General features: G+C 39.5%; 1 protein-coding gene across 3 annotated transcripts in view; it reads left to right on the top strand.

Moving 5' to 3' along the window:
• Positions 1–212: 212 nt before the first annotated feature.
• The window catches only part of DDX46 (DEAD-box helicase 46), a 40,798-nt gene continuing 13,859 nt past the window's right edge, over positions 213–27,151 (top strand). Inside the window, exons 1-19 of one of the 3 annotated variants that reach the window (XM_083352686.1) lie at positions 214–374; positions 1,858–1,890; positions 2,165–2,197; positions 3,954–4,142; positions 4,423–4,563; positions 6,578–6,674; positions 7,300–7,465; positions 8,702–8,853; positions 9,009–9,122; positions 13,704–13,869; positions 15,394–15,514; positions 16,318–16,493; positions 18,152–18,273; positions 20,034–20,112; positions 22,267–22,349; positions 22,770–22,934; positions 24,239–24,401; positions 24,493–24,686; positions 26,215–26,352. In XM_083352686.1, the coding sequence (XP_083208812.1) occupies positions 358–374; positions 1,858–1,890; positions 2,165–2,197; positions 3,954–4,142; positions 4,423–4,563; positions 6,578–6,674; positions 7,300–7,465; positions 8,702–8,853; positions 9,009–9,122; positions 13,704–13,869; positions 15,394–15,514; positions 16,318–16,493; positions 18,152–18,273; positions 20,034–20,112; positions 22,267–22,349; positions 22,770–22,934; positions 24,239–24,401; positions 24,493–24,686; positions 26,215–26,352 (2,349 nt within the window). In that variant the 5' untranslated portion in view covers positions 214–357. Of the gene's footprint in view, positions 375–1,857; positions 1,891–2,164; positions 2,198–3,953; positions 4,143–4,422; positions 4,564–6,577; positions 6,675–7,299; positions 7,466–8,701; positions 8,854–9,008; positions 9,123–13,703; positions 13,870–15,393; positions 15,515–16,317; positions 16,494–18,151; positions 18,274–20,033; positions 20,113–22,266; positions 22,350–22,769; positions 22,935–24,238; positions 24,402–24,492; positions 24,687–26,214; positions 26,353–27,151 lie in introns of all 3 variants that reach the window. The other 2 variants (XM_083352687.1, XM_083352688.1) reach the window with 2 other exon arrangements.

The following is a 27,151-nucleotide window of genomic DNA, read 5'->3' as shown; positions in this document are numbered from 1 at the left end:
TTTCCTCCCGAGGAGCAAGCGTCTTTTAATTTCTTGGCTACAGTCCCCATCTGCAGTGATCTTGGAAGGACAAAGCTACCACCCGCTTAAAATTCCGGCGGGATACGCAGCCGCGCTGGCTGCAGAGCTCCGGAGAGCGGCTGTTGGTCGCTCCGCCGGGCAGAAGAGGCTGCTGTAGACCGGCTGTAGGCGATGATCTGGGCCCTCTTCTTCTTCTTCGTCTTCCCCTTTCGGCGTCGCTGATGCATTTCCGCTTCGCTCGTTTCTCGGAAAATGGTCGTAGGCGCCGCTTGGCTTTGAGGAGCCGACCCGGGAGAGAAAGCCGCCGTCCCTCTTCGCGGCTTCGGGGCCGCTGCCATGGGTCGGGAATCGAGGTAAAAGGCGCGAAGGGGCGGCGGACTTCAGGAGCCGGCTTGGCCGTCGCGTTACTGCGGCCTTGCAGGGTTTGGCCTTTCCACCGTCCCTGGGGCCGAAGGGAAGGACGTAGGAAGGAGCCGGGGGCAGGATAGGAGGAGAAGGCCGAGGAAACCGGGTGGAGCCTCGTCGGACGTTAGAGCGGCCGCCGGATTTCAAGAGTGGACTGCTTATAACGCCGCGAGTTTAAACACGGGCGCTTCGAAATAGGACTAAGCATTCAACCAGGCGATTTGCAACATGGCTGATAAGGATCGTCCGTGTTGCCTTTGCTTTTGGCCACTGGCCTTTTCCTCGATGGGCCACGTTCTTTCTGGGCCTTCAAGTCCAATTAGGCCGTCGGTCTAAATGCGACTTTTATTCGGACAAGTCAATTGTCACGTTTCCCCCCCGGCGTGTCTCGTATTGATGCCCCTTAAAAAGGCTACGACGTGTACAGTTGTAATTTGGGCTTCAAACATCTCGTATCGCAGCGTTTCCCAACCTTAGGAACTTGAAGATGCGTGGACTTCAACTCCCAGAATTCCCCAGCCAGCTATGCTGGCTGGGGAATTCTGGGAGTTGAAGTCCACGCATCTTCAAGTTCCTAAGGTTGGGAAACGCTGTCTTACCGCAAATTTTCTTTCATTTGGTGGTTTCCTGCCTCGCGGTGGCTTTCCACTCTAATCCTTGTCAAGTTGTGCACATTTATCAATTTGTCTAGCATAGGCGAGTTAGGATGGCATGTGGAACGGTTTATGATTGATAATATTAGAAGAACAATACGTGACAAGGGCCAGGTTTAGGAAAATATTGCCAGATTGCTCTTGGTGAAAGAGGCTACTGTATTATTATTTTAAAAATTGCATTATTGCAACAGCTTAATTCACCAAGACTCCTCAAGCCCTTGTACTAACATTATTCTGCCATTCTTTGCAATGCACTTTTTTAAAAAAATATGAATATATATACAGGATATACATATACATTAGTTCTGCTTCTTAGATTTATTTTCCTGTGCACTGAAGTATAATAAGGCTTAAAAATGTTTCTTATGATTTTTTTTGTATTGGTTGGGGGGGGTCATTCACAGCTGCTTGCCAGAATAATCACATAAATAAATTTCAAAACAACTGGATCAAATATCTGAGAACACAACTTTCCTCTCCACCATTTATGTTTTCCTTCTAATAGTGAGATCCTTCTTGAACAATTATTACAATAATTGTAATAATGAAAAATCAGTTGCATAGCACAATCTTGAAAAATATCCATGATTTACATGATATGAGGTTTGATCAATAATATAATAAACTTGAAATAGCTTGCACAGAATACTTCATAGGGGAAGCTCATTATTATATAAAATAAGAGCCCAACCGCGGCTGGCAGGTATGAAAATCATCCAGAACGGATTTGGTAGAAGATACCACCTTGCTTACCTAATCTCTCTCATTTCCTTAGATCAACAAAGCAACAGTTGTCCAAACAAAAACAGTGAGTTAATCTATTTAAAATAATAGGTTTTGATTTCACAATTTCTAAACACAAATGTAATATGTAAATGATTTACATGACATGAGGTTTGGTCAATCACATAATAAACTTGAAATAGCTTGCACAGAATACTTCATAGGGGAAACTCATTATTGTATAAAATAACAGAGCCCAACCGTGGCTGGCAGGTTTGAACGGTTTCATGCTGAAATCATCCAAAACTGATTTAGTAGAAGATACCACCTTGCTTACCTAATCTCTCTCATTTCCTTAGATCAACAAAGCAACAGTTGTCCAAGCAAAAACAGTGAGTTAATCTATTTAAAATAATACTTTTTGTTCTCACAATTTCTAAACACAGATGTACTATGTAAATGATTAATGATTGTATTGATCAAATAGTTGCCACCTCTTTCAGTATATGTGTGTGATAATTCAGTTCTGATGTCTGTTAGGCTTTTCATGATGCTTTTTTTCTTTAGTGTATGATAGTTTCCAATTTTATGTAAAGTGCCATATAGCACAAGAAGTTTCAACATTGTTCTCTTTTCTGTGGTAGTAGGAAGCAACTGTCTTTAATTTCTCAGCACTCTCTGCTTTGCAAAAGGCTTTAAGGCAGGGGTGTCAAACCGCTGGCCCGTGGGCTGGTTGCATCATACGGAGGCTGTGCCCACCCCAGCTCTGGCAATGCAAAAAAAAAAGTTGCGATATGTCGTGACACGTCACGTGATGCGGTGAGTTTGACACCCCTGCTTTAAGAGGATAGTTAAATAGGAAAGAGGATGTGTTTTTTTTACTTGCGTAAAAATTTATATTTATATTTTGGGTACATTGTGCTTAGCAAACTTGGCTGTACTTTAGAATCTGACTGTACTTCATTTGAGCATTGTTGACACATATCCTATGTATTCATGTGTGCTAGAGGTAAAATACATGCTTGACCAACACCTCAATAACTTGGTTGAAAATATATTCTTCCTCTCCTCCATTTTGGAGCACATTGCTACCACTTGAGTGGTGAGCAACATTTCTTGGAAGTTGTATTGGGCTGAGGAAGTAGCTAATTATAGAGTTGTATTTTCTATAAAGGGACGCGATGGCTCAGTGGGTTAGGACGCTGAGCTTGTTGATAAGAAGATCGGCAGTTTGGTGGGTCAAATCCTGAGTGCCGCGTAGCAGAGTGAGCACCTGTTACTCGTCCCAGCTTCTGCCAACCTAGCAGTTCAAAAGCACGTAAAAATGCAAGTAGAAAAATAGGGACCACTACGGTGGGAAGGTAACAGCGTTCCATGCGCCTTTGGCGTCTAGTCATGCCAGCCACATGACCACAGAGACATCCTTGGACAAGCGCTGGCTCTTCGGCTTTGAAACGGAGATGAGCACCGGCCCCTAGAGTCGGAAATGACTAGCACACATGTGCGGGGGAACCTTTACCTTTACATTTTCTATAATTCTATCGATAACCTAGAGCATATTGTATCCTTCCCCAGAAATAGTATTTATACAAAGAGAAAAGTGTGGGGGATATATACATATTAACTGACAGGAGATATATTTGTTTCGCTTTGTCTTCATGGAAAATTTATCAGCTACTTCCTTGCTATTACCATTGTGCTTCTTAACTCTTCCACTTATTATTTTGAATCCAGAAATTAATAGGCTGGAATGTATAACATAATATCCTCTGTTTAACAATTTATATTTCATTTTATTTACTCCTAGAAGAATTTAAGGCTCCATAACTAGTATTTCCCAGTTAGTAGTGTTAATGGTTACAATCAAGTGGATTGCTAGAAAAAAGCTATCCCAGAGAATCTCAAGAGTTTGTAAAGATTTCAGTCTTGGTCTCAGTCTCAGACTAACCCTCTTATAAGAATACCACATCAATTCTTACTGATGCAATAGTGCAAATACTGAAAATGAATGATGACATATTTTCACAGTATAGTTTGGAAGCATTTCGAATAATTTTAATCGTGGTCTTGAGCACCTGTTTATCACATCCTTTACACTGAAATTTCTGTATTCTTTGTCTTCATCCTTCTGTTGTTATACAACTGTAGGCATTATCGAAAGCGCTCCTCATCACGAGGGCGCTCTGGTAGCCGTTCCCGCAGTCGTTCTCCATCTGACAAAAGAGCAAAACGTGGAGATGACAGGCGCTCTAGGAGTCGAGACAGAGACCGCAGGCGTGAGAGATCGCGGAGCAGGGACAAGAGGAGGTCTCGATCGCGTGACAGAAAACGGGTGAGGTAAGTCGCAGTCTTTAATAGACTCATGCAAGGAAAAATTCAGTAAATGCTGAACATTTTTCTAAAAAAGGTTGATGACATGAAGAAGGAATATTCTTTTGCACTTTTACAATTTGTCAGTGTAAAAATTGGCTTTGATTCTTAATTCATTAGAATTCATTGTTCCTTTATTGGAATTCATTGTTTTATTTTCTGAAATGAGTATTTTCTACTTCCTTTTAGTGAGTGATGTCTTATGAACTAAAAAAAAAATCACTTACCTCACATCTGCTTTGTACAGGCGCTCAAGAAGTAGAGAGAGGGAAAGGAGTAGAGAGAGAAGGCGATCACGCAGCCGAGAGAGAAGACGATCTAGAAGCCGAAGCAGAGGCAGACGGTCTCGATCTTCCAGCCCTGGCAAGAGCAAGAAAGTAGAAAACAGGTAATTGGGTGTATGCATTTTTTTTCTAATAATATAGCTGTTGTTATGATCACATTCCAGCTATGTAGCTATGAACTTTTATTGTGGAATGCTGTTTGTATATCGTACTCTGATATGCCAAAAATCTCTTTTTGCTACACCTGGTTCACTATATGAGAGTATCCTTTTGGTACACCTAGTTTTATGCTTATTGTGAGTACAGTAATACAAATCAGTGTTTCTCAGCCTGCAGCCCCCTTCCAACCTTGATTTTCTCCTGTGGTTCCCCTGTCCCGGTCCCATTACCATTGAAAGAAGATCCCCACTTGCACATTTGGTTTGTAAACAGAACATATGTTTTTATTTATAATAATTTTAGTAGTGTAGCACAATCCCTTGTCAGTTGTTTGCTGAGGGCTTCCACCATCTGCCAAATAAATTGGCTGGCAATTATGCCCAATTCCATGTCTTAGATACAGACACAGGACACTAAATTGTGTGTTTTCACTGCCAACAAGACAGTATTTACCTTGCTTTTTTGTGGCCCCTTGGCATATGCCATACCCTTCCTTACATATTTTTCTACTGGTGGCCCCTTGAAATATGGTAAAATATCAAGGGGTCACCTGGTGAAAACCACTGGTATAATTGAATAGAATAGGGGAAAAAACCACCATAACCTTACTCATGAACTGCAGTCTGGAACATTGCTCTGCAATATTCTCTGATCTTTGGAATGACTGTTTATGAAAAAGGAACTTGACAAACTAATCTATGTACTGTTGGTAGACTTCTTGCTTACACTAATGACATATTTTATGGTAAATCCCATTGAACTCAGTGAAACTTGTGTGTTTGTGTCCCGTGGGGGGGGGGGAATATAAGTATACATAAAGCGGTTTCTAGGCAGATTTTGATGCATTTAAATTCTTTAAAATCAATGGACCTAAGTCTGGCTAACTCTGCATTGGATAGAATGGCCACCTTTTTTGTTCCTAAGAGCTAAATTTTGTCTTTGAGAATTTTATTTTATCATCTACTCAAAAGAAAGAGAGAGAAATTTCTCTTCATTTTCAATTTTTGATTAATTGCAATTTAAGATTGCATCCGAACTTTAGGAACTCTTTATACAAAATAGTTGAAGGCAACGGTGTGTGTGGGATACAGGTAGTCCTTGTCTTACGACTGTAATTAACTCTGGAATTATAGTCATGTCATTGTGGTTTTAAGCTGAGGAATCCCATGACTGGATTGAAAATTATAGAGTCGTTAAGCAAGCACAGTGATCGGAAAGCAAATCCATTTTCTGCAGTGCATGTTTTTTGCCAGGAACCAAAAGTAGATGCCAGAAACTAGCAAAACAAAATCCACAAATTGCAGCCATGTGGCCACAGTACTGCAAATGGCCATAAAGGTGATCCGGTTGCCAAGTGCTCAAAATGCCATCATGATCACTACAGAGATGTATACATGCGGCTGAGGTAACATCAGAACTGGGTCATAATTAGCTCTGGGGAGAACCATTGTAACTGAACCATCATTAAACAACTGGTCATAAATTAAAGACTGTATTTTCTCAGTGCCTACAGATTTAACACCTGCAATTTTTAAGCCTGAGTATGAAATTTTCCACGGGTTGTAAAGATTGTTTTACACGTAAACTATGAAAGATTTGGGCAGCTCTATTAAGCCATGAATATGCTGTCTAAACACTGCAAGAGGGAAACGAATTTGTTCCAGTTTTAGGGAAGCACAATTTAAAATTGCCTTATTTCCCTAACCCGGTTTATAATAAATGAGTTTGTCTAGGCATAGACATAATACTAAATCTCAATTAAAAACTGAAATAAAAGCGTCTTGCCTGCCAGAAGGTCAGAAAAAAGAGTTCAGAAACTTAAGACTCATTCATTATATTCAGTTTCATTTCATTCAGTGAAACAAAGTATAATAAAAACTATTGTTTCTGTTCATCGGTATTGTCTGTCAGGAGAATAGAAAGCATTCTACAATACGCTGTGGTTTCTATGTCTTTCAGATCACGCTCTACAGAAAAGATAGAAGGTGTGGAAGTTAACAAAGACAAGAAAAAAGAGAAAGAGGACAAGGAAGAAGAAAAAGATAAAGATGTAAATGTAAGTACAGAAAGAGTTCCAAGTGTATAAAGAGTAACAAGCCATTTTTAAAACGATAATTTTGAAGGTTCTGCAGAGTTTCTTAGGTTTTAATGAGAAATGGCACAAAAAAACCAATTATAAAATATGCATCTGTTTTAAAGGTCTCTAAGGGGTGGAGCCAGACAATAACTGATTTCATAATTATATATTTTAAAATCCTAATAACTTGCATTGTGTGTTGTTAATTACACCCTGTTAACCTATTTGATCTTCCTGGCGTTTGTTACTTATTTTCGATTATCTTTCAACAAAACCATGTTGCCTTTTAGAAAGACAGGTTTTTCTACCTAATTTGTAAAGAGCTCCTAGTTTGCTTCTACCCATACTAGTCGAATTAACAAAATAGTTGTATATATGTATTTCCTTTTCCTTTGCTGTCCACTGGTCTAGAATGTAGGTTTACCACATTTTAGTTCTACAGAAAAGAAAGTTCAGTGTCTGAAAAAGTTGTTGTACTGGATAGAATTGATAATCAGGCTTTCACTAATTGTATGCTTCTAGGATCTAGATCAGTTTCACTTCTCTTTAAGCCATGTTAGAAATTGGTTACTACCTTTTGGATGATTTTTTTTTCCTGTAATAGAATTTTGATCAAAATAAATTGGAAGAGGAAATGAGAAAACGAAAAGAACGAGTAGAAAAATGGAGAGAAGAGCAGCGCAAGAAAGCAATGGAAAATATAGGAGAACTGAAGAAAGAAATTGAAGAGATGAAGCAGGGGAAGAAATGGAGTTTAGAAGATGATGATGGTAATAATGTCTTTATATTAAAATGATTTGTGAAGAAAAGAGGCTAGGTTCTTTTGAACATAACCAAAGACAATATGCCACAGTGTTTCTTAAGATAGTGCATGAAATGGGGAAAATATTTTGTTTCAGCCTTTTGCTTTCTAGAGATTATACCAAATTGTTTTGGATCAGCATTGGTAAGGCAACTGAAATTTAAAATGCTTTTTGTTTTTATGGATTTGGAATGAAACAAAATCCAGTCAGGGTGAGTTGAACAAGTTTAGTGTGAGTCAGTTCATGTCCCTCTTTCTTCACTCCTGACTTACCAGCTGCTGATGTAGCATGGCTGATTGCACCAGCCTGCACATCCCTGTCTTAACTTCCCAACTTCTCCTCCCCGTGCCTTCTTGAAGCTGCTGAAACTTTGGGAGTTTTTAAATGCTTCTCTCAAACTCTTGCTTGTGGAGCAAACCAGTCCTCCACAAATGAAGGCATCCCAAAGTTGCAAGTTTTGGTTCCCAAACCTTCTGAAACTAGGTGTTCTGTCCATAGAACAGTTTATGCATGCTGTTTTTACACTTTATTTCTTATGCACTGAGTCTGTATTGTGTAGAGAACTTGAAAGAGGGTCAATTTTATTCTCAAGACCTCCTTGATTTAGTTTTATTAGGTGACAGAGATTTAAGCAAGGAGCCACTGTGCCAAGAAGACCCAAATTCAAGTCCCAGAAAAACTCATTAGGTTATTTGAAGCCAGAGACGTGCTCTTAATACAATCTACTTCATAGGGTTAATGTAGGAAAAGTTGGAGAAGGGATTGTGTTCACATGACCTTGAGCTTCTAAAGGAAAGGTAAAAAAATAATCAACAAAATATTTTGGGTCTAAAATTGTATTGCTCACAAGCAGAAATGGAAAATAGCGCTAGAATTTGATTCAAAAACATGTAGCAGTATTGGCTTTATAGAAGCAGGCCTATGAAAATATACAAGTGGCAGTCTGAAAACAATGGTTGCGCATCTATGGAGAGAGAGAGGTTGAGTCTGTTATTTCATTTTTTAAAAAATTGTATTTAGTTTTATAGGTAGAAAAAGTAAAAACTTCCACATTCAGTAGTTAGGCTGTGCAGAAAATCAGTGTCGCTATTTATACACAGAAGACTCCTTTTTTACCATCAAAATGTATCTAGAGAAGTATGAGTTACCTATGTATGGACAGATTGTATCCCAACATGTTTTTAAAAATATATTTCACATTAGATGACGATGAAGAAACTGCAGAAGGAGAAAAAGAAGGTAATGAAATTGAAGATGAAGAGTTAGATCCACTAGATGCATATATGGAAGAAGTAAAAGAAGAGGTCAAGAAGTTTAATATGAGAAGTGTAAAAGGTGGAGCTGGAAGTGAAAAGGTAAATTGGGTTTGATTCAGGTTTTGAAATAGTTTTTTGAATATTATGATACATAAATTCAAAATTAGAGTATTAAAGTAATTCATCTTCCTGATTTGCTTTGTATGCTTCCAAATTCAGTAAGATGCCCCCCCCCCTTTTTTTTCATTTTAAAGAAATCGGGTCCAACAGTTACAAAAGTAGTAACTGTAGTGAAAACCAAAAAAGCTTCTCCAGAGACTGAAAAGAAGAAAGGAGAACTCATGGTGAATGATCAGGATGCAATGGAGGTAATTAAATTGTGTTGTATTACTTCATGTGAAACTCCAGGAAAAACTATGTGTTTTAAGAGATGGCTAGTTTAAATCATGGGAATGGCGGCAGGTGGTTGCACAGAGGGCTGCATCAACATCTGGGATCGCGCCCCCGCTGTCTTCATGCGGTGGCACACTCCGACCCTCCGGTTAGCACCCTCTCGCCCGGGGATGAGGGTGATCAGGTCCCTGAGCTTAGGCTGGCTTATTTTAATGTCAGATCCGTTGTTAATAAGGCCCCCCTCGTTCGTGACTTGATCGAGGAGGAGCGCGCAGATCTGGCATGCATTACGGAAACTTGGTTGGGCTCGGAGGGAGGAGTCCCTCTGACCGAGTTATGCCCCCCAGGTTTCCGTGTGCTACACCGGCCACGGGCTCAGGGTAGGGGTGGAGGGGTGGCGGTGGTTATTAGGGAGAGACTATGTCCACGGGAGACCACCATTGTCCAGATTGGCGGGAGTGAGACCCTCCTCCTGAGATGTGGCCCCCAGGTTCAGATGGGCTTGTTGCTTACATACCTGCGCCCAGCTGTGTGGCAACAGCCCTGTCCGAGCTCCTCAACACCCTCTCAGGGTTGGCGGTGGAGTTCCCCAGGCTTATAGTGCTGGGTGACTTCAACCTGCCTTCCCTGGGAGGGGCATCGGAGTCAGCCCGGGAATTCATGGCTTCCATGACGGCCATGGACCTGACCCAGGTAATTCAAGGCCCGACTCATGTGGGGGGTCACACTCTCGACCTGGTATTCCTGTCCAGACAGTGGTTGGATGATCCTGGAGGGGGTTCACCGGTCATTGTTCCCCTGTCATGGTCCGACCATTATCTTCTGCCGCTGGTCTTCCGTTATACCACCCCCCACCGCTGGGCTGCGGAACCGACCAGATGGTTCCACCCCAGGCGCCTAATGGACCCAGAACGGTTCCAGATGGCGCTTGGGTCTATACCCATCGCCCTCACTCACAGCCCAGTTGATGTCTTGGTTGATGCCTGGGAAAAAGCGGCCACTGAGGCACTCAACTGTGTTGTACCCTTGCGACCACTGACCCGGTGCAGATCCCGTTGGGCTCCATGGTTTTTTGTGGAGCTCCGGGAGATGAAGCATTGGAGACGGGGTCTAGAGAGCAGTTGGAGGTCCAGCCATTCCGAATCTGACCGATTGCTGTTAAGAACCTTCATAAGGTCTTATCTTGCTGCAATGAGGACAGCGAAGGCTAATTACTTTGCTGCCCTCATTGCGTCCGCAGATAATCGCCCGGCCGCCCTGTTTAGGGTGACTCGCTCCCTCCTTAATCAGGAGGTGAGAGAGGAGCCCTTGCAGGGGCGGGCCAAGGAGTTTAGTCATCATCTGATGGACAAAATCGCTCAGATCCGGGCCGGTTTGGACTCAGAGTCTGATATGGAGGAATCGGACGGTCTTGAGCATGTTATCTGGACTGAGTTTGATCCTGTTTCCCCTGATGATGTGGACAGGATTATGGGGTGGCTGAGTTCCACCACCTGTTTATTGGACCCGTGTCCCTCTTGGCTAATTTATGCGGCTCGGGAGGAGACACGAAGCTGGTTCCAGGCAGTAATTATTTGCCTCTTTGAGTGAGGGTGTCTTCCCCGCCGCTTTGAAGAAGGCGGTGGTGAGGCCCCTTCTCAAGAAGCCTGCCCTGGACCCAGCGATTTTAAACAGCTATTGTCCTGTCTCCAACCTTCGCTTTCTGGCGAAGGTTGTTGAGAGTGTGGTGACGCATCAGCTTCCTCTGTTCCTGGAGGAAACTGATTATCTGGACCCGTACCAATCGGGTTTCAGGCCCGGGTACAGCACGGAGATAGCATTGGTTGCGCTGGTGAATGATCTCTGTCGGGCTCGGGACAGGGGTTGCTCCTCTGTCCTAGTTCTATTAGATCTCTCAGCGGCTTTTGATACCGTCAACCATGGTATCCTATTGCGGTGTCTCAGGGGGTTGGGAGTGGGAGGCACTGTCTTGCAGTGGTTCTCCTCCTAGCTCCTGGGCCGCTTGCAATCGGTGTTGACGGGAGGGCAGAGGTCTGCCCCAAGGCCTCTCGTTTGTGGAGTTCTTCAGGGGTCGGTTGTCTCTCCCCTCCTGTTCAACATCTATATGAAGCTGCTGGGCGAGATCATTTGTGGTTTCGGGGTGGGGTATCATCAGTACGCTGATGATACCCAACTTTTTTTCTCCACCCCGAACCAACCCAGTGATGCCCTCGCCGTGATGTCCCGTTGCCTGGAGGCAGTCCAGGTCTGGATGGGGAGAAACAGGCTTCGTCTCAATCCTGCCAAGACTTGAGTGGCTGTGCATACCGGCATCTTGGATTAACCAGTCCATTCCAACTTTAATGATGGGGGGGTGAGGTGTTACCCCCCCCGTCGATAGGGCTCGCAACTTGGGCGTCCTGGATTCGCGGCTCAGTTTTGAAGACCATATAGGAGCCACGACCAGGGGGGCCTTTGCCCAGGTTCGCCTGGTACGCCAGTTGCGGCCCTACTTGGACCGAGATGCCCTGCGCACAGTCACTCATGCGCTCGTGACCTCCTGATTGGACTACTGCAACGCTCTCTACATGGGGCTGCCCTTGAGGACCACTCGGAGGCTTCAGCTGGTGCAGAATGCAGCCACGCGGGTTGTGATGGGGGTTTCCCAATACTCCCATGTAACACTTCTACTCTGCGAGCTGCATTGGCTTCCGGTTGCCCTCTGGGTGAGATTCAAGGTGCTGGTGATGACCTATAAAGCCCTTAATGGCTTGGGTCCGGGATATCTGAGGGAACATCAAGCTCCCTTCGTCCTGTGCGCTCCCACAGGGAGGGTATTCTCAGGGTACTGCTGGTAAAAGATTGCTGGCGGACAATACCCAGGGGGAGGGCCTTCTCTGTGGGTGCGCCGGGCCTTTGGAACCAGCTGCCTGTAGAGCTTAGGACTGCCCCTGACCTTTGTTCATTCCGCCGGGACCTGAAGACCTGGCTCTTCGAGCTTTCTGGCCTGGACTGAGAGTATTAACTGGGGTTTTAATTGTATTTTAATTGTAATTGGGGTTTTTAGTTCAAGGTTAGTGTAATCATTTTAATTGTTTTTAATTTTTGTAACATCTTGTATTGTTTTTAAAAAACCTTGTGAACCGCCCTGAGTCCTATGGGAGAAGGGCGGTATATAAGTCTAAATAAATAAATAAATAAATAAATAATAAACAAACAAACAAACAAATAAATTTATTTTGTTCAGTTTCCCAATCTATATAATAATGAACATATTTGCATTGGAATCCAATAATTTGTTTTGTCGTTACTTGTGTATTGTGAATGCTTAAGATTTATACTTTTTTCAGAATGAGGCATTCCTGAAAGGGAGCAGAAGGATCGTGCTCACCATAATCAGAAATACTGTTAATATTATGGGAAATGAAATTTTGCTGCACAGGCTACTCATGTTCCTCCGTTGGTCAATATAACTCTAGAGAGAGCAACTGAAGAGGCTGTATTTTCCCCTTCTAAAAGGGGAGCATGTTGTTCTGTACCAGCCTGCTACCGGCCCTGCAGAAAAGGCAGGGACAACCCCTTTTACAAGAAGGCAAGAGGCTGGAATTACGCCTGCCAAATTTATAGCTACAAAAACAAACAAGACACGAACCAAGAAACAGGAGCTTTAAGAAACAGGAACTATCCAAGCGGTTGCCTTCAGCAAACCAGCCCTCCCACACATTCCCCTTATATAGAGTTCAGGGCATGGCTTCTCTCTGCCTCCTTCCGAGGAGCCCCATTGCCTTCCTCTGTTTACTCCTACTTGACTGCCTCCTGCGTAGGGCGTCCTTGAACAGGGCCAGCTGTGGGTCATCTTCATCCACGCTGTCAGGCTCACACAGCTGGGTCTCCGTGGTGACCAAGTGGGAGGGGCCTGGCTGAGGGCTCTCATCAGCAAGATCTTCAACCCCCTCAGCAAGGTCTTCAACACTCCCCTCCTCCTCTGAGTCGTCCGACCCAACTGCCGAACCCACAGGCTGACCCTGAATCACAACACGTGTTGAGTGCTGTTTTCACCATAGCTGCCAGGACAGTTCTCCTTACCTCAGCTTCTGCAAAATGGGTAGTTACCCAGTAGCCATGTGGAACCAGGGTGGTAAGACAACACGTAGAAATGCGACAGTGGCAGAAAACAGTTATAAGCAAAAACGAGAGAGGTGAGACACGTAGTTTTCATAGTAAAAGTACAGATACCAAGGAAGGATAAAGCTAGTAACTGTAAATTTGGAAGAAAAGAAGCGTGCAAGCTATCTTGGGAAAAGGTACTTTGTAAAAGGCAGCTGAAGTTTTAAATATATAAGTTAATGAAATATCTAGTGGGTCATTATAACACAAGTTTCAGAATGAGCAAATCTCTGTAAACCATTACTGTCATGCTGTTGTAGTTACTTGGTTAGTTGTGTTTTTTTTTTATTCTCTGGTTTTATAATGTGTAGCCTTGTAGAATTTCAAACATTTTAAAAAATATATAGAAAAGCTTTGCAGGAAAAAAAAGTCTTCCTAAAGATCACTTTTCTTGCTTTGTAACTCACCAGTATTCTTCTGAAGAGGAGGAAGTTGATCTCCAGACTGCACTGACAGGCTACCAGACGAAACATAGGAAATTGCTGGAGCCAGTGGATCATGGGAAGATTGAATATGAGCCTTACAGGAAAAATTTCTATGTTGAAGTTCCTGAGCTAGCCAAAATGACTCTGGAAGGTAATAAGCAGTGTCAAAGAAACCGATACTAAATTCAGTAAATTAAATTGTGAGACATTGTGAATTGGGTTCATCTCAAGAAATTTTCTACTTCCTCATTAAATTAATTCCTCATTAAATGAGGAAGTGGCAGTTTCTTTATCCCTCTAGTCTGGTACCTCTTAAATTTTTCAGGTTGGAAGCTCCCTGAACAGTGTAGGAGGCTGCAGAGAATCCTCTACACTCTTCCTGTGAGCTGCTGTCTTTTCTGGATTGTCTGTCTTTGTTGTGTTGTAATACAGTTTTTCTGTGGCAGCTCTGAACTGTGTGGACTTAACTCCCAAAGTTCCTTAACCAGCCATTATCTCAGCCAGCATGCTGGCTGGGGAATTTTGGGAGTGCAAATCTATACATCTTAGAATTGCTAAGGTTGAGAAACATTGGTCTAAAAACAAATGTATTATTATTAATACGTGTGGTATATTCTACACCACAACTACAGATTCCTGCTCTTACATGTGAAAAGATTAATGAGAGTTTTCTTTCTTATTAAAAAAATATAGTATGGAGAGAGAATTATTATTCAAAGTGATTTCCTTAGTCTCAGTGTTTTAAAAGCTTCCAGCAGTAATTGCAGTTACGTGAAAGGCAAAGCCAAGATTTTTTTTAGCATCTAATGAAATCGCAACAGGGTAAAAAAAAATGGGGAAAATAAGTCTTCCCATAGCCAGGAAGCAGAGATTCATGGATCTGCATAATATTTGATTTTTTCCCAAATCTAACAGGAGAACAAATTACTTCTATTGAAAAACAGTCAGAATGTTTTATGAAGTCATTAGTTTGGATTCAAAATAGCCATTCCACAAACAGGCTTCTTTCTTTTGTACTATGAGCCATTGATTCATACGATTTGGAGCCTTTAGCTCCTTTTCCCATATTGGGAAAGTCAGCTTGAGATCCTTGCCCACAGCTTCCTTATTGAAGAGCCCAAAGTAGGTGCTTTCTCTTCTTTCCTGCCTAAGTCCCAAATGCCTGCTGCCCTAATAAAAATATTCAGTTTTCCTTCTTATTTAAAAAACAGAGTATGGAGAGGGAATTATTATTCAACGTTATTTGCTTAGTCTCAGAGTTTTAAAAGCTTCCCACAGTAATTGCAGTCACGTGAAATGCAAAGCCAAGATTTTTTTAGGCATTGCTTGTGCAAGCCATAAGAGAGTGTCTACTTTACTTATCCAGAATCAATCTAATCGGGTTATGGTTTACTGTAGTCTTAACCAGGCTAACAGGCTATCTAATTAAAAAGCTGCTAAATATTATTTTGTATTACAAAAGAAGATGCACAGTGGTTGTAGATAATGATGCTGATTGCATGAGTTTCATCAGTTTTATATTAATGCGTTGTTATATATTGCTCGTAAAGATACCTGAATATGCCATCTTGTAAAAAAGTGATCAAACATTAAGTAGCATTCTTCATATAGAAGACACATTAGTAAATGTCAACAAATGAGCGATTCATATATTAATTCAGGTTATATGTTGCAGAGGTAAATACATACAGACTGGAAATGGAAGGAATTATAGTCAAGGGTAAAGGATGTCCCAAGCCGATCAAAACCTGGGTCCAGTGTGGTATTTCTATGAAAATCCTGAATTCCCTGAAAAAGTAAGCAAGCAAGTATGGAAATAGACAGCTTATATATTTTAGGATTAGAAAAAATTGTGAAGAGATTTGCAGTGTACAGCAAAAATGGGGGGAGGGGTGCAGGGCTTCATATATTGCTAAACACTTATTAGCTTCAGTCAAGTATTTTATAAGGCAGTTTCTGCTTTACAAACCCACGTGCCAGAAATCAAGAACTTGGGATCCTTCAGGTGTTGCTGAAGTATAATCCTCAGGATCTCCTAGGCTTGGCTGCAGTTTCTATGAATTACAGCTTGACATCATCTAAAGCAGGGGTGTTAAACTCAATTTCATTGAGGGCCGCATCAGCATTGCGGTTGCCCTCAAGGGGCCGGGTGGGTATGGCCAGGGTGGGCGTGTCCTACTGGGTGGGCATGGCTAGAGTGCTTATGGCCTACTGGGTGGGCATGGCCAGCTCTACATCGTTCGCATCAAGGGTGCCTATGGGGGCCTGGGCAGGAGTGGGACAGATCTGAGGGTCTCTGGCAGAAGGGAGGGTCTCTGGGCCAGGGCCAAGGCAGTGGGGGCCGTTCCCTCACTGTTTCCAGGATGGCTTCGCGGGCCACATGAAACCACTTCGCGGGCCGGATCCGGCCCCCGGGCCTTGTGTTTGACATGTCTGATCTAAAGGTATCAGAACATGTAATAGTTCCTAGTATTTATCACTTCTTCACTAATCTGTAGCTGTACTTTCTAAAATATGTGATATTAAAACTGAAAATCGGTACTTTTGTAGAACCATATATGATGTTGTTCATGTCCATAAAATACCTTTTTTTTTTAAGACATGGCTATGAAAAGCCCACCCCTATTCAGACCCAAGCTATACCTGCAATTATGAGTGGACGTGATTTAATTGGCATTGCTAAAACAGGAAGTGGAAAGACTATTGCATTTCTGCTGCCCATGTTCAGACACATCATGGATCAGAGATCATTAGAAGAAGGCGAAGGTCCAATAGGTACGGATGTTGTTAGTCCAATCACTCATGTAGAGCACACGCTCTTTTTTTTTATTAAAGAGTTTTATAAAAACAAGATTTTACAATATATCCCCAAATCCCCCCCATACCCGCCCACCTCCCCCCCACTTCACTTCCCAGAGCTAAATACAGGATTATAGTTATAATAATCATATTCTAAATAAAAATTATGCATAATATACAATTAACCAAATTCATAATGTGCTTTAACTCCCCTTTAACATAGATACATACAAAGTACCAACACTAAGATCAATAACAATATCCCTCTAAAATCTACTCATAAGCTAAATGGAACTTTTTAGTCCCATATTTATTCTGAATATAATCTATCCATCTCCTCCAAACTGAAATATATCTTTCCTGTGAATGATCTTTCAAATAAGCAGAAATCTTAGACATTTCTGCAAGATTCGAAACTTTAAACACCCATTCTTCTATAGTAGGCAAACTATCCTTCTTCCAATATTGTCCCACCAGTAACCGTGCTGCTGTTATCATATTCAACATCAAGTTAGTTTCTTTAACATCACAATCTACAACAATACCCAATAAAAACAATTGCAGAGAAAACTTTATCTTTCTCTTAAAAATCTTTTGAATGTTCCACCAAATTTTAATCCAAAAAGCTTTTATATTTCTACAAGTCCACCACATATGAAAATAGGTGGCTTCTAAACTACCACATCTCCAACATTTAGACTGTAAGTTAGGATACATGTTAGACAACTTCTTGGGATCCAGATGCCATCTATAAAACATTTTCTAAAAATTTTCTCTTAAGTTTTGAGCCTGAGTAAATTTAACATTTCTGACCCAAATTATCTCCCAAGTGTCCAGCGAAATTGGTTCCTGAATATTTTGTGCCCACTTCATCATACAATCTTTAACTAATTCCGTTTCCGAATCCAATTCAATTAAAGCATTATATATCCTCTTTATATGTGCACAATTTAAGTCTCTAATTTGTTTTACTAAATTTTGATCTGTAATTGTGATGCCAACCTTTTGATCTAACTTCCACCTAGCTTTCAATTGGGTATATTGAAACCAAGAGTGACTTATGTTTTCTTGTCTTAACTCATCTAATGATTTAAGTTGCCAATCATTCCCTTCCAATCTAAGTAATTCCTTATAAGAAACCATATCCAAACTCACTCCCATAGATACGCCCTCTATCGCGTGTCCAGGGATTCCCCAAATCGGTATTTTATAATTTAACTTATAATAATACTTTTTCCCGACACGCAATAAAGCACTTCTAAGAATATGGGATATAAAAGCCCTGTCCACCTTCTTGTCATAAAGCAAATATGCATGCCATCCATATACCACACGCTCTTAAAATGTTCCTAAAAGGAGACAAAATACAATCACAAAACAGCTTTTGAAACAATGCAGAGCACAAGCTAATCAATTGAAAATAACCACAGTTTTAACTTCATGCTGAAAAAAATGGTGATGGTCTTGTTTTAGTGGAAAGAGAGTTCTGTAAAGTATAACAAAACAAGGCCTTTTTTCTTGTCACTACATTATGTACAGAAATCTTTGAGGAGAGTCTCAGTTTTATCGAAATTGCTAGAGTGTACATGATGAGGGCTTTTGCACTAAAAGTTCTGGGTGGTTTTTTTTTCCAGCTGTCATTATGACACCTACTCGAGAACTAGCTCTACAGATTACAAAGGAGTGTAAGAAATTCTCAAAGACCCTTGGGGTTAGAGTCGTATGTGTATATGGAGGAACGGGAATAAGCGAACAGGTATGTTATCAAACTTACATCATATTTATAGAATCCAGGATTGCCAGAACTTTGGATTCAGTCTTCAAAAAGTGCTTTGGAGCATGCAGTACCAATGCAGCACTTATGTGGAACATTTTAAATAGCCATAAAGGCAGCCATCTGAACCTTAGAAAATAAGGTGACATATTGAAGCATTTTTCATAGATTGAATCTGAAATGCTGCAAAGCTGTCATAGGATGACGGATTATATTGCCATCTATGTGATAAACAACGTTTGCCTTTTTTGCAGTCAGGTTTGGTAGTTCCTTCATAGTTTCATTATTGTTTTCTGTGCTTAAAAGCATTGGACTAGATACCTGAAACAAATCAACTCCTACAGTAATTTTTCCCAACTGTCCTTGTATCTACCCTACTTCCTCAGGCTGCTTCTGATGGTTAAGAGATATAGGAAGGCCTAGATAGATAGTGCTTTATTATCAGAAAAATATTCTTTCTCTAGAAACAAAAATAGGCTTTTTTCCAAAATAATCAGATTATTTTTGCATCAGATTCCAAAAATATGCTTAAATTACAAATATAAATATTGGGCTTCTCTGCACTCTTCGGTTGATTCTAGGAAAAGACCCAGCTACCTTGCAGACAGGTGCAATGTTTGTATTTCAAAGTACCATTTTCAAATTGAATCTAAAATTTGAACGCACAGTTTTACTTTGTATATTCACAGGGGCTGGAAAACATACAGATTTGTTTTAGCCAACTTTCCATAAAGAAAGAATATTTACAACTTTACAATATTCTAAAGAGAATGGTGGATTTGAATTAGTCAGTTGTCGTGACAGATGCTACAAAACCTGAATAGTGAGGTTTTCTCAATCTAAGGTTCACATTACCTGGTGACTGATAATGTTACCTGGTAGCAAAATAATATTGGAGATAGGTCTACATATCACAACAATTATATTTTAAAAATTACTGATTTGAAACAATGGGATGGCAGCATGCAGAAAGTGAAAACTTCGTTCTTCTTTAACTGCTTTTACACATTTTTTCAGTGGTAATTCATTTAGGTAAAGGGTGGTATAAGGCTAAATAAATGGGCATTATTTAAAATGTGGGCTTAGGTAGAGGAACCCGGTGGATGTGAGCACCCAGTTCCCTCTCTGTACGGTAGCAGTATATTTCTCTGACATGTATCAATTTAATAATTGAGAACGGGGAAGCATATTTTAAACCATATATTAATAGTATAGATCAGGGGTCCCCAACCCCTGGTCTGGTGCCAGGCTGCAGTCTGTTGGGAACTGGGTTGCACAAATGGGCTAATCCACTTGCATACGTGCGAAGCTGCATTTGTGCAAGCAGCATGTGCACACAAAACCATCCCCTCTCCCAGTGGTGGAATTCAAATACCTGAACAACTGGTTCTCTTATTCAATGCAGGCCTGGGCCTCCGAGGCGTAGAACAGACTTCTGGGAGTGGCATCCACATACTTCCAGCAGACTGTTCTAGGCCTGGGAGGCCTCCTCCAGTCCTCCGAGGCCTAGAATGGACTTCTGGAAGCCAGCCAGTTCTCTGAATGGAGCAAAATTTAGCTACCGGTTCTACTGAACAGGTGCGAACCGGCTGAATCCCACCACTGCCCCGCCCCCCCCCCCCCCCGCCATTGCCAGTGCACGGAGCCGGAAAAATTGGAGATCACTGGTATAGATAGTTTAAATGTTACTTGTTATAAATGTTACACATTAAAATAGTGTCTTCTATTTACTTTATAATCAGATTGCTGAACTGAAAAGAGGTGCGGAAATAATAGTTTGCACACCTGGCCGTATGATTGATATGTTAGCAGCTAATAATGGTAAGAAAATATTTTTTCTTTGTACCATTGTTTCCCTCCCCCTTAATAATGAAATTCATAGATCTGTTGAAGCTGTGATATCTATTCTAATAGAGAAGCTAGTCTTAAAAATGATTCTCTTCAATATCCTTCATTATAGATTTCAAAAGTATTCAATGAATGGAAACCCTTGAAGTATTTCTTAATATAAACATACTCTTTTGGGGATTATAGCTTAACTTCAGAATTAACTTTCTAAAAGCAGATGTTTGATATCTATCGTTTATATTGAAATCACGTTCCCTGTCTAAGGCTTGTTGATACTGATTGTTCACTTTTTGTACAAAGAAGTTTACAGCTCTAAATTTGGGTATAAAACATAACAGTTTGAGTTTAAAAAGTGGCTTTTTTTCTCAAAATGTTTTGATAAATAATAGCCTAAACGGAGATATTGCAGCTTTACAATACATTTTACTGCCACATTATGTGCTTATCACATAATATTTGATTGTTTGTTTATGTATTTTACTGTAAAAACTCTTACTAAACTGTTGACATTTGACTTCTGTGGAAAAAGTTCCTTCAAGAGTTATAGAACTGGGCTTCCAAAGACTAAGTCATCAAAGGTAGGTACAGCAATGCTGTTCCAAAATAATGTAAACTTGTACGGTAAGAGTCAAATAAAAAAAGTGTTGCACATATTTTATTTTGCTTATTAGGAATAATATGCTACATAATGCATTTAGAGGTAAAGAAAAAAATAGAAATTTTATGTTTACTTTGAATTAGTTACTTTTACATCACATTAAAATAGCATTTCCTCCTTCAGATTTTTAAAAAGAGCTATCCACTTGCTTGAAGATGCTGCAGTAAGGTCTAACTCAATCCAGCTTCCAACCAATAAGCATCAGTAGCTGAGGTGAAACTCAGACCTCCTGTATATTCACTAAGCAAAATAGAAGTGACACGGCTTGGGCATCTGCAGATTTTTTATAAGTGCTTTTATTGTTTTTAATACATTCGCTGTGGTATCATTTTATTCAAAGGGGGATATCAGTTTGTATAAAGTGATAGAAGGGTTTTCTTTACTCTCTCTGGTTCCATTAAATATTAGATCAATAGAAACCTACAGCAGAAATCTCTAATTTTTTTTCCAGTTTAGGGGTTCATGGCTTCTCAGGTCAAATCCTCAGACTGCTTTCTACTATTTTAAAAAAGTCATAGAATTAAGTTCTAAAAGAAAAACAAACATATGTGTTAAGTATTCATGCATATTCTCTCTTCTTTGCCATATAAACCAACAAGGAGGGAATAGATAGTATATTAATTAGTAATGGAGAATCACTGATGTATGCTCATTCTTCTTTTGGACACAAGATTTAGCATAGAATTGTTGATTCTCAAACACAATTATGTACACTTTATATCAGCACCTTTGAAACTTTCTAGTTTAAGTTAAAGGAAATCTTTTTGTGTAGATCATTACACAAGGCAAAGATAGCCTTTGCATGGGTATATTTGTCACTATCCTTAAGATTGAGTTCATTAATTTTAAGCTATATTCGTAAATGAGAAAAAATAGTGCAGTTCTGTTTATATTTGTATGGTGGTAGTTTCTATGAATAAGTTCTATGAACCAGTATGAGACTTTCTGCTTAGAAAATTGGAAATAAAGCTCTCCCTGACTTCAGTGTAAAATTAAATTTTGAACCATAAGTATTTCCAATTATGACATTAAGATTTTTTAAGGTTTCTTCAATTATCACTTGAATTTTGCTTTCCACACATGCGCTGTAATCTCTAATATGTTTTTTTCTAGGTGGCGCTCACAGATAATGGCTGATGTGGCTCGTTGCTTCACCTTAGTCTTAGTTTTATGATGTGTTTTGGTGAGGGCTGTTTTCTGAATTTTGCAGGTTCTTCTGTACTGGTATACAAGAGAAGAAATTGACAAAATAATCAGCCTTGTGCATCAGTACACAATTGCCAAAACATTTGCCAGTGCAAAAAGAGATAAGGCATTTAGTGAATTGTTTTTTCTAAAATAAATAAATGTTTAAATCTTTCTTTAGATTTTAGTCAGAATATGTACCATTTTATTTACATATTTTATGAAGAAAAATAGCTTTTAGATTTATTCTTGTTTCCTTTTGTTGTTTTTTCTCCTTTCTATAGGGCGGGTGACAAATCTTAGGAGAGTGACATATGTTGTCCTTGATGAAGCAGATAGAATGTTTGACATGGGCTTTGAGCCTCAGGTAACCAGAGGGATTATTAGTTAACAAATTTCCTAACAATGGCTTAAATAGTATATGTCATGTTCTGCTCCATGATGGCATAGGTATTGATTACTAGAATGTTATTTTTGTCTAGTAAATGTTTAATGTATGATTATAGGTACCAAAATGGGCAGGGAAGAGTCCAAAGTATTGCCTGGTACCTGCTTATGCTACATTGCTGCCTGTTATCCGATTCATTAAATTAGGTACAAGATTCTATGAAACAAACAAAAAAAGAATAGAGTTTACATATTAACCACTTGTGAATATCTTAGTAGTAGATAATTTCCTACCACTGGTATAGACACTGAGCATTATAGAAGAATTTCATTCCTCAGACAAACAAGAGGTAGCTGATTTGGGAAATTCACTGTTAACCCACCTTTTTATTCCTAATAGGTTATGCGCATTGTAGACAATGTGAGACCTGATCGCCAGACCGTGATGTTTTCTGCTACTTTCCCTAGAGCGATGGAGGCTTTAGCTCGCCGTATTCTCAGCAAACCAATTGAGGTCCAAGTTGGTGGCCGGAGTGTTGTCTGTTCAGATGTTGAACAGAGTGTGGTAAGATGTAGAAATGTAACCTTTGTATTTCCTGTCTTAATGACAGCCTTCAAAGGATAGCATAAGAACAAAGTTATATATCCAAGAAGCTTTGCTTGTAAATATTTTGCAGGCATTGACCTCTCAGATGTATTAATACGTATCTTGTGCGGCAGACTGATAGCACTTGTATACAATTTTTATTGTAAAGTTTATCCAATAATCTGCTGTGCTAAGATGTTCATACAGAACAATTATCAAAGGAAACCATATGCTATTATAAAAAACATCTTCAAATAGGAACTGGCACTTTGTGACTGTGGTATTATCAAAAAAAAAGTTGGTCCAAGGCTGGCTTTCTAAATATTATCCATAGCTATTCTTTCTTTTTCTTTTTATGACCCTTTAATCCCTTTGTTATGGGGTGAAGTCGGGGCAACTGGGTGCAGCTAAACATTTACTGGCATGATGCTGTTCCTGACACCTAAGTTTGTAACAGATATTTTCTCTTTGTGCCCTGAGGGAGAAACATCTGCCGCTACATAGGATTGAACTCTCAACCTTCCAAGTGGGAGGCGAGCTTCTTTACCTTGAGGCCACTACCACTGCTCAGCTATTATTTATGAGTTTAGAATCAGAAGCCAGAATTCACTTTTTAGGTGATGTGAAATACAGTTTAAAGCTTAGGTTTTTTTCAAAGTAGCCCATTATGCTACATAGTAAATATAGAAATTGGAGATAATTTCAGAAATAATTTCAAGTATGCTGTAGATGTCCAAAATATAGATTCAGAAGTTTCATGGGCTAATACGTTTGGCCAGGATGTTGGATAAGGCAGGTTGAACAATCAGATTATTATGGATTTGACTAATTTATGTGGCCTTGTTTTATATAGTCGTCTGCCATTACAGTTTTAATTTGCGTTATGGTTAATTTAGATATTATTGTACAACGTTGACATATTGTGAGCTGCCTGGAGTTCCAGGAGTTAAGTGACAGTCCTATAAATCATTTAATGAGCAAAGTAATCTTCGAATGACTTGACCACAAAATAATGGTATAGCTTTGTAGTACTCACTTTGTAGTTAGGCAGTCTTTTTTCCCAAAGACAAGAAAAACGAAGCAGAATTCTGCTCTGTTTGCTAGTTCCAATGATGGATTCTTTATTTTAAAAAATCCTTTTTATTGTAAAATTAATGTAAGATTCCACTGAGAATGTTTACTATAATGTTTGAATTAGGTTTATTGCTACTATAAAGCATACTTTCCTAACGTTTCATTGGTGATAACTGCTGCTTCCTTCATGAACTATTCTGGTCTTTCAGATTGTCATAGAGGAAGAGAACAAATTCTTGAAATTGCTTGAGCTACTAGGACATTATCAGGAAAAAGGAGCTGTCATTATATTTGTGGATAAACAGGAACATGCTGATGGATTGCTGAAAGACTTGATGAGAGCTTCTTACCCCTGTCTTTCACTTCATGGAGGTAGTGGGCATTCCTTGTCTTTTAATTATTTGACAAAATAATTGAACATTAAATGTTTATCAACATCCTTTGCCTATGTTTTCTTCTGCAGGTATTGACCAATATGACAGAGACAGCATAATCAATGATTTTAAGAGCGGAGTATGCAAACTGCTTGTGGCTACATCAGTAGCAGCTCGAGGTCTTGATGTAAAACATCTTATGCTTGTAATCAACTACAGTTGTCCTAATCATTATGAAGATTATGTGCACAGGGCAGGCAGAACTGGGCGTGCAGGCAACAAAGTATGTAATTTTTTTTCAATAATGACTTAAAGATAAGGTCTCATTAGGATGGGTTATTGCTTTGTTGAAAATATGGAATGCTACAGATGTATTGGATTTGCAGATTATTATTATAAATCACTGTTTATGTTAAGAATAAAATAATTATTTGTTTGCATCAAGCTCCCCATTTTCAAATTTATACACTTTCTGAGCAACCATTTGCTCTAAAATTTGGAAACCTAGGAATGATTTCAAAGATCAGCAGAAATATGAATAAAAATGTATTCTTTTCCAATTGAACAGTGGTGAATAACTTGAAGCCCTCAGACTGTGTCTGATCCTTGATTTAATGTTCTTCAACCCTTGGCCTAATTGCATTGACTCAGTGATTTGTACCTTTCATTTTCAATTAAATAGTGATTTTGCAATTGAAACCAAATTGAAAATTGTTGACCATGTGCTTAATAGGACTGCACTGTAGAATTATAATATATGTCTGATAGTTTACATGTCGATATGTGTACGTGCAAAGATCCTGAGTGAATCTCTTTAAGTATTCAGTTCTGTGAAACCTTGTGTGGAAATGTCCCATTGAACCAGGGGGGACCAGTTCCTGATTATGCAGGTTGCAGGAGGAAAAAATGTTAACAAAATTATATTTTTCCTCATTCCACTTTTGAGCCACTGAAGATAGGTATCACTTTTTCATTTACATGATATGCATTCTGGATCATGCTCTATATTTGCATTGATTTCAGGTTTCTTTTTAAATCTATTTTTTTAAAAAAGAATAAAATGAAGATGAGAAATACATGATATCCTATTATTTAAAACTAAACATATTTAATCATTTTGGAATATTGCTTAATCCTTTAGAAACTAATGGCTTGTTTCAATTGATTTTTATCAGCTCAGAAATTTGCGACAGTATTAATACTCAACCCTTTATGCTGTGATTGTTTTTTATTTACTTCATTTGTATGGTATATATTTAGTTATTTTGAAACCATGAATTAAATACTGCACATCTTTCACAGACACTTAAAATTTAGTTGATCTCACTGGCTATGTAAAAATATGAAAACATAATTTATTCTTTGAAGGACTTTGCATAAAAATGAAAAAAAATTGAGATTTATGGTTCTGGTAAATAGCATAAATTATACAAAGAGTAATATGATGTAACTATAAAGAGAGAAGTGCAAACATATTTCTACTTATAACTGCTGAGAAGGATATTGGAAGCCACTTCTTTATATCTTTTTCTTGTATCTTTCCTGGATCTTTTTTCTTTTTCTTTGATTTTTTTTAATTTTTTCTTCTTCGTTTGTACTAGTTGTATTAGTTTTTATCTTGTTTAAAAGTTTCAGTGCAAATTATTTTTGGTGTGGATCTGTTTCTCTGAAGGTAGAGAAAGATAACTGATTTGGAAGAAGGAAATTGGACTTCACAAATTCATCCCAGCGTAGTGGAAACTTCACAGAAAGAAAAATAAATTTAAGTCAATATACTTTCAGTTATGTTTATACTTAGTATTTTATTACAGGGTTATGCCTATACTTTCATAACTGAAGATCAAGCACGGTATGCTGGTGATATAATTAAAGCTTTGGAGTTGTCAGGTACCACAGTTCCTCAAGAGCTAGAGAAACTTTGGACCGATTTCAAAGATCAACAGAAAGCTGTGAGTTACCCATTTTACAGATGCTGTTGGTTTCAGATTGCTTATTTAAATCCTGATTATGTTTTATGTATGCAAAAAAACCCAGTTCTTAAACAGAACGGTTGGGTGCCTTAGGGGTACAGTTTGTACCTTTTCAGATTGATTGAAGGAACTCTTATGTAAACAGAAAGAGCATTCTGATCACAGAAGGCCTATTCTACACATGGTATTGGAATGGATTATGCTAGAACTTTGGGGTGATGCTTTTTTTTGTATGACTAGGAAGTTTTCTTCATGTGGGAGCACCCAAGAATGGTAGCTCCTCTGGTAACTCATAAAACATTGTACATCATTAACTGCATTTAGTATTAACAACTGACTTTTCATTCTTCCCGATGATCTCTCTAAGTTTTCCTGATCTGGTCCTGAGAAGGTTTTCTAGTCCATTGCTTTTCAACCCACAGTACACGTACTACTGGTGGTACTTCAGCACCTGGTAGGTGGTACACGTACAACGGGTTGAAAAGCACTGTTAAAAAAACCTGTAAAAAAGTGTAAAAAGTGTAGCAGGGGGATGAGCTAAAGTAGTGGTAGCACCGCACAGGCCTGTGGGAGAGCCAGCTGGAGCTCCGGTGTTCTCGGGGCTCTACCGAGCATCTAGGATCAGCACCAGGCTCCAGCTGATTGGCGCTTCCAGAAGCAGCGCGTAGTTGGAGTTGCACCAAAGAGAAAATGGAGGGGAGAGAGGAGAGGATATAAAAGGAGATTTTGGCAGGAAAGGGAGAGGGGAAAAAAGACAATGGGGAAAAGAGAAGGGGAT

Source organism: Vipera ursinii (genome assembly GCF_947247035.1).
Source record: "Vipera ursinii genome assembly, chromosome: 2".
Classification (NCBI taxonomy): domain Eukaryota; kingdom Metazoa; phylum Chordata; class Lepidosauria; order Squamata; family Viperidae; genus Vipera; species Vipera ursinii.
This window is presented reverse-complemented; position numbering and strand designations above follow the sequence as displayed.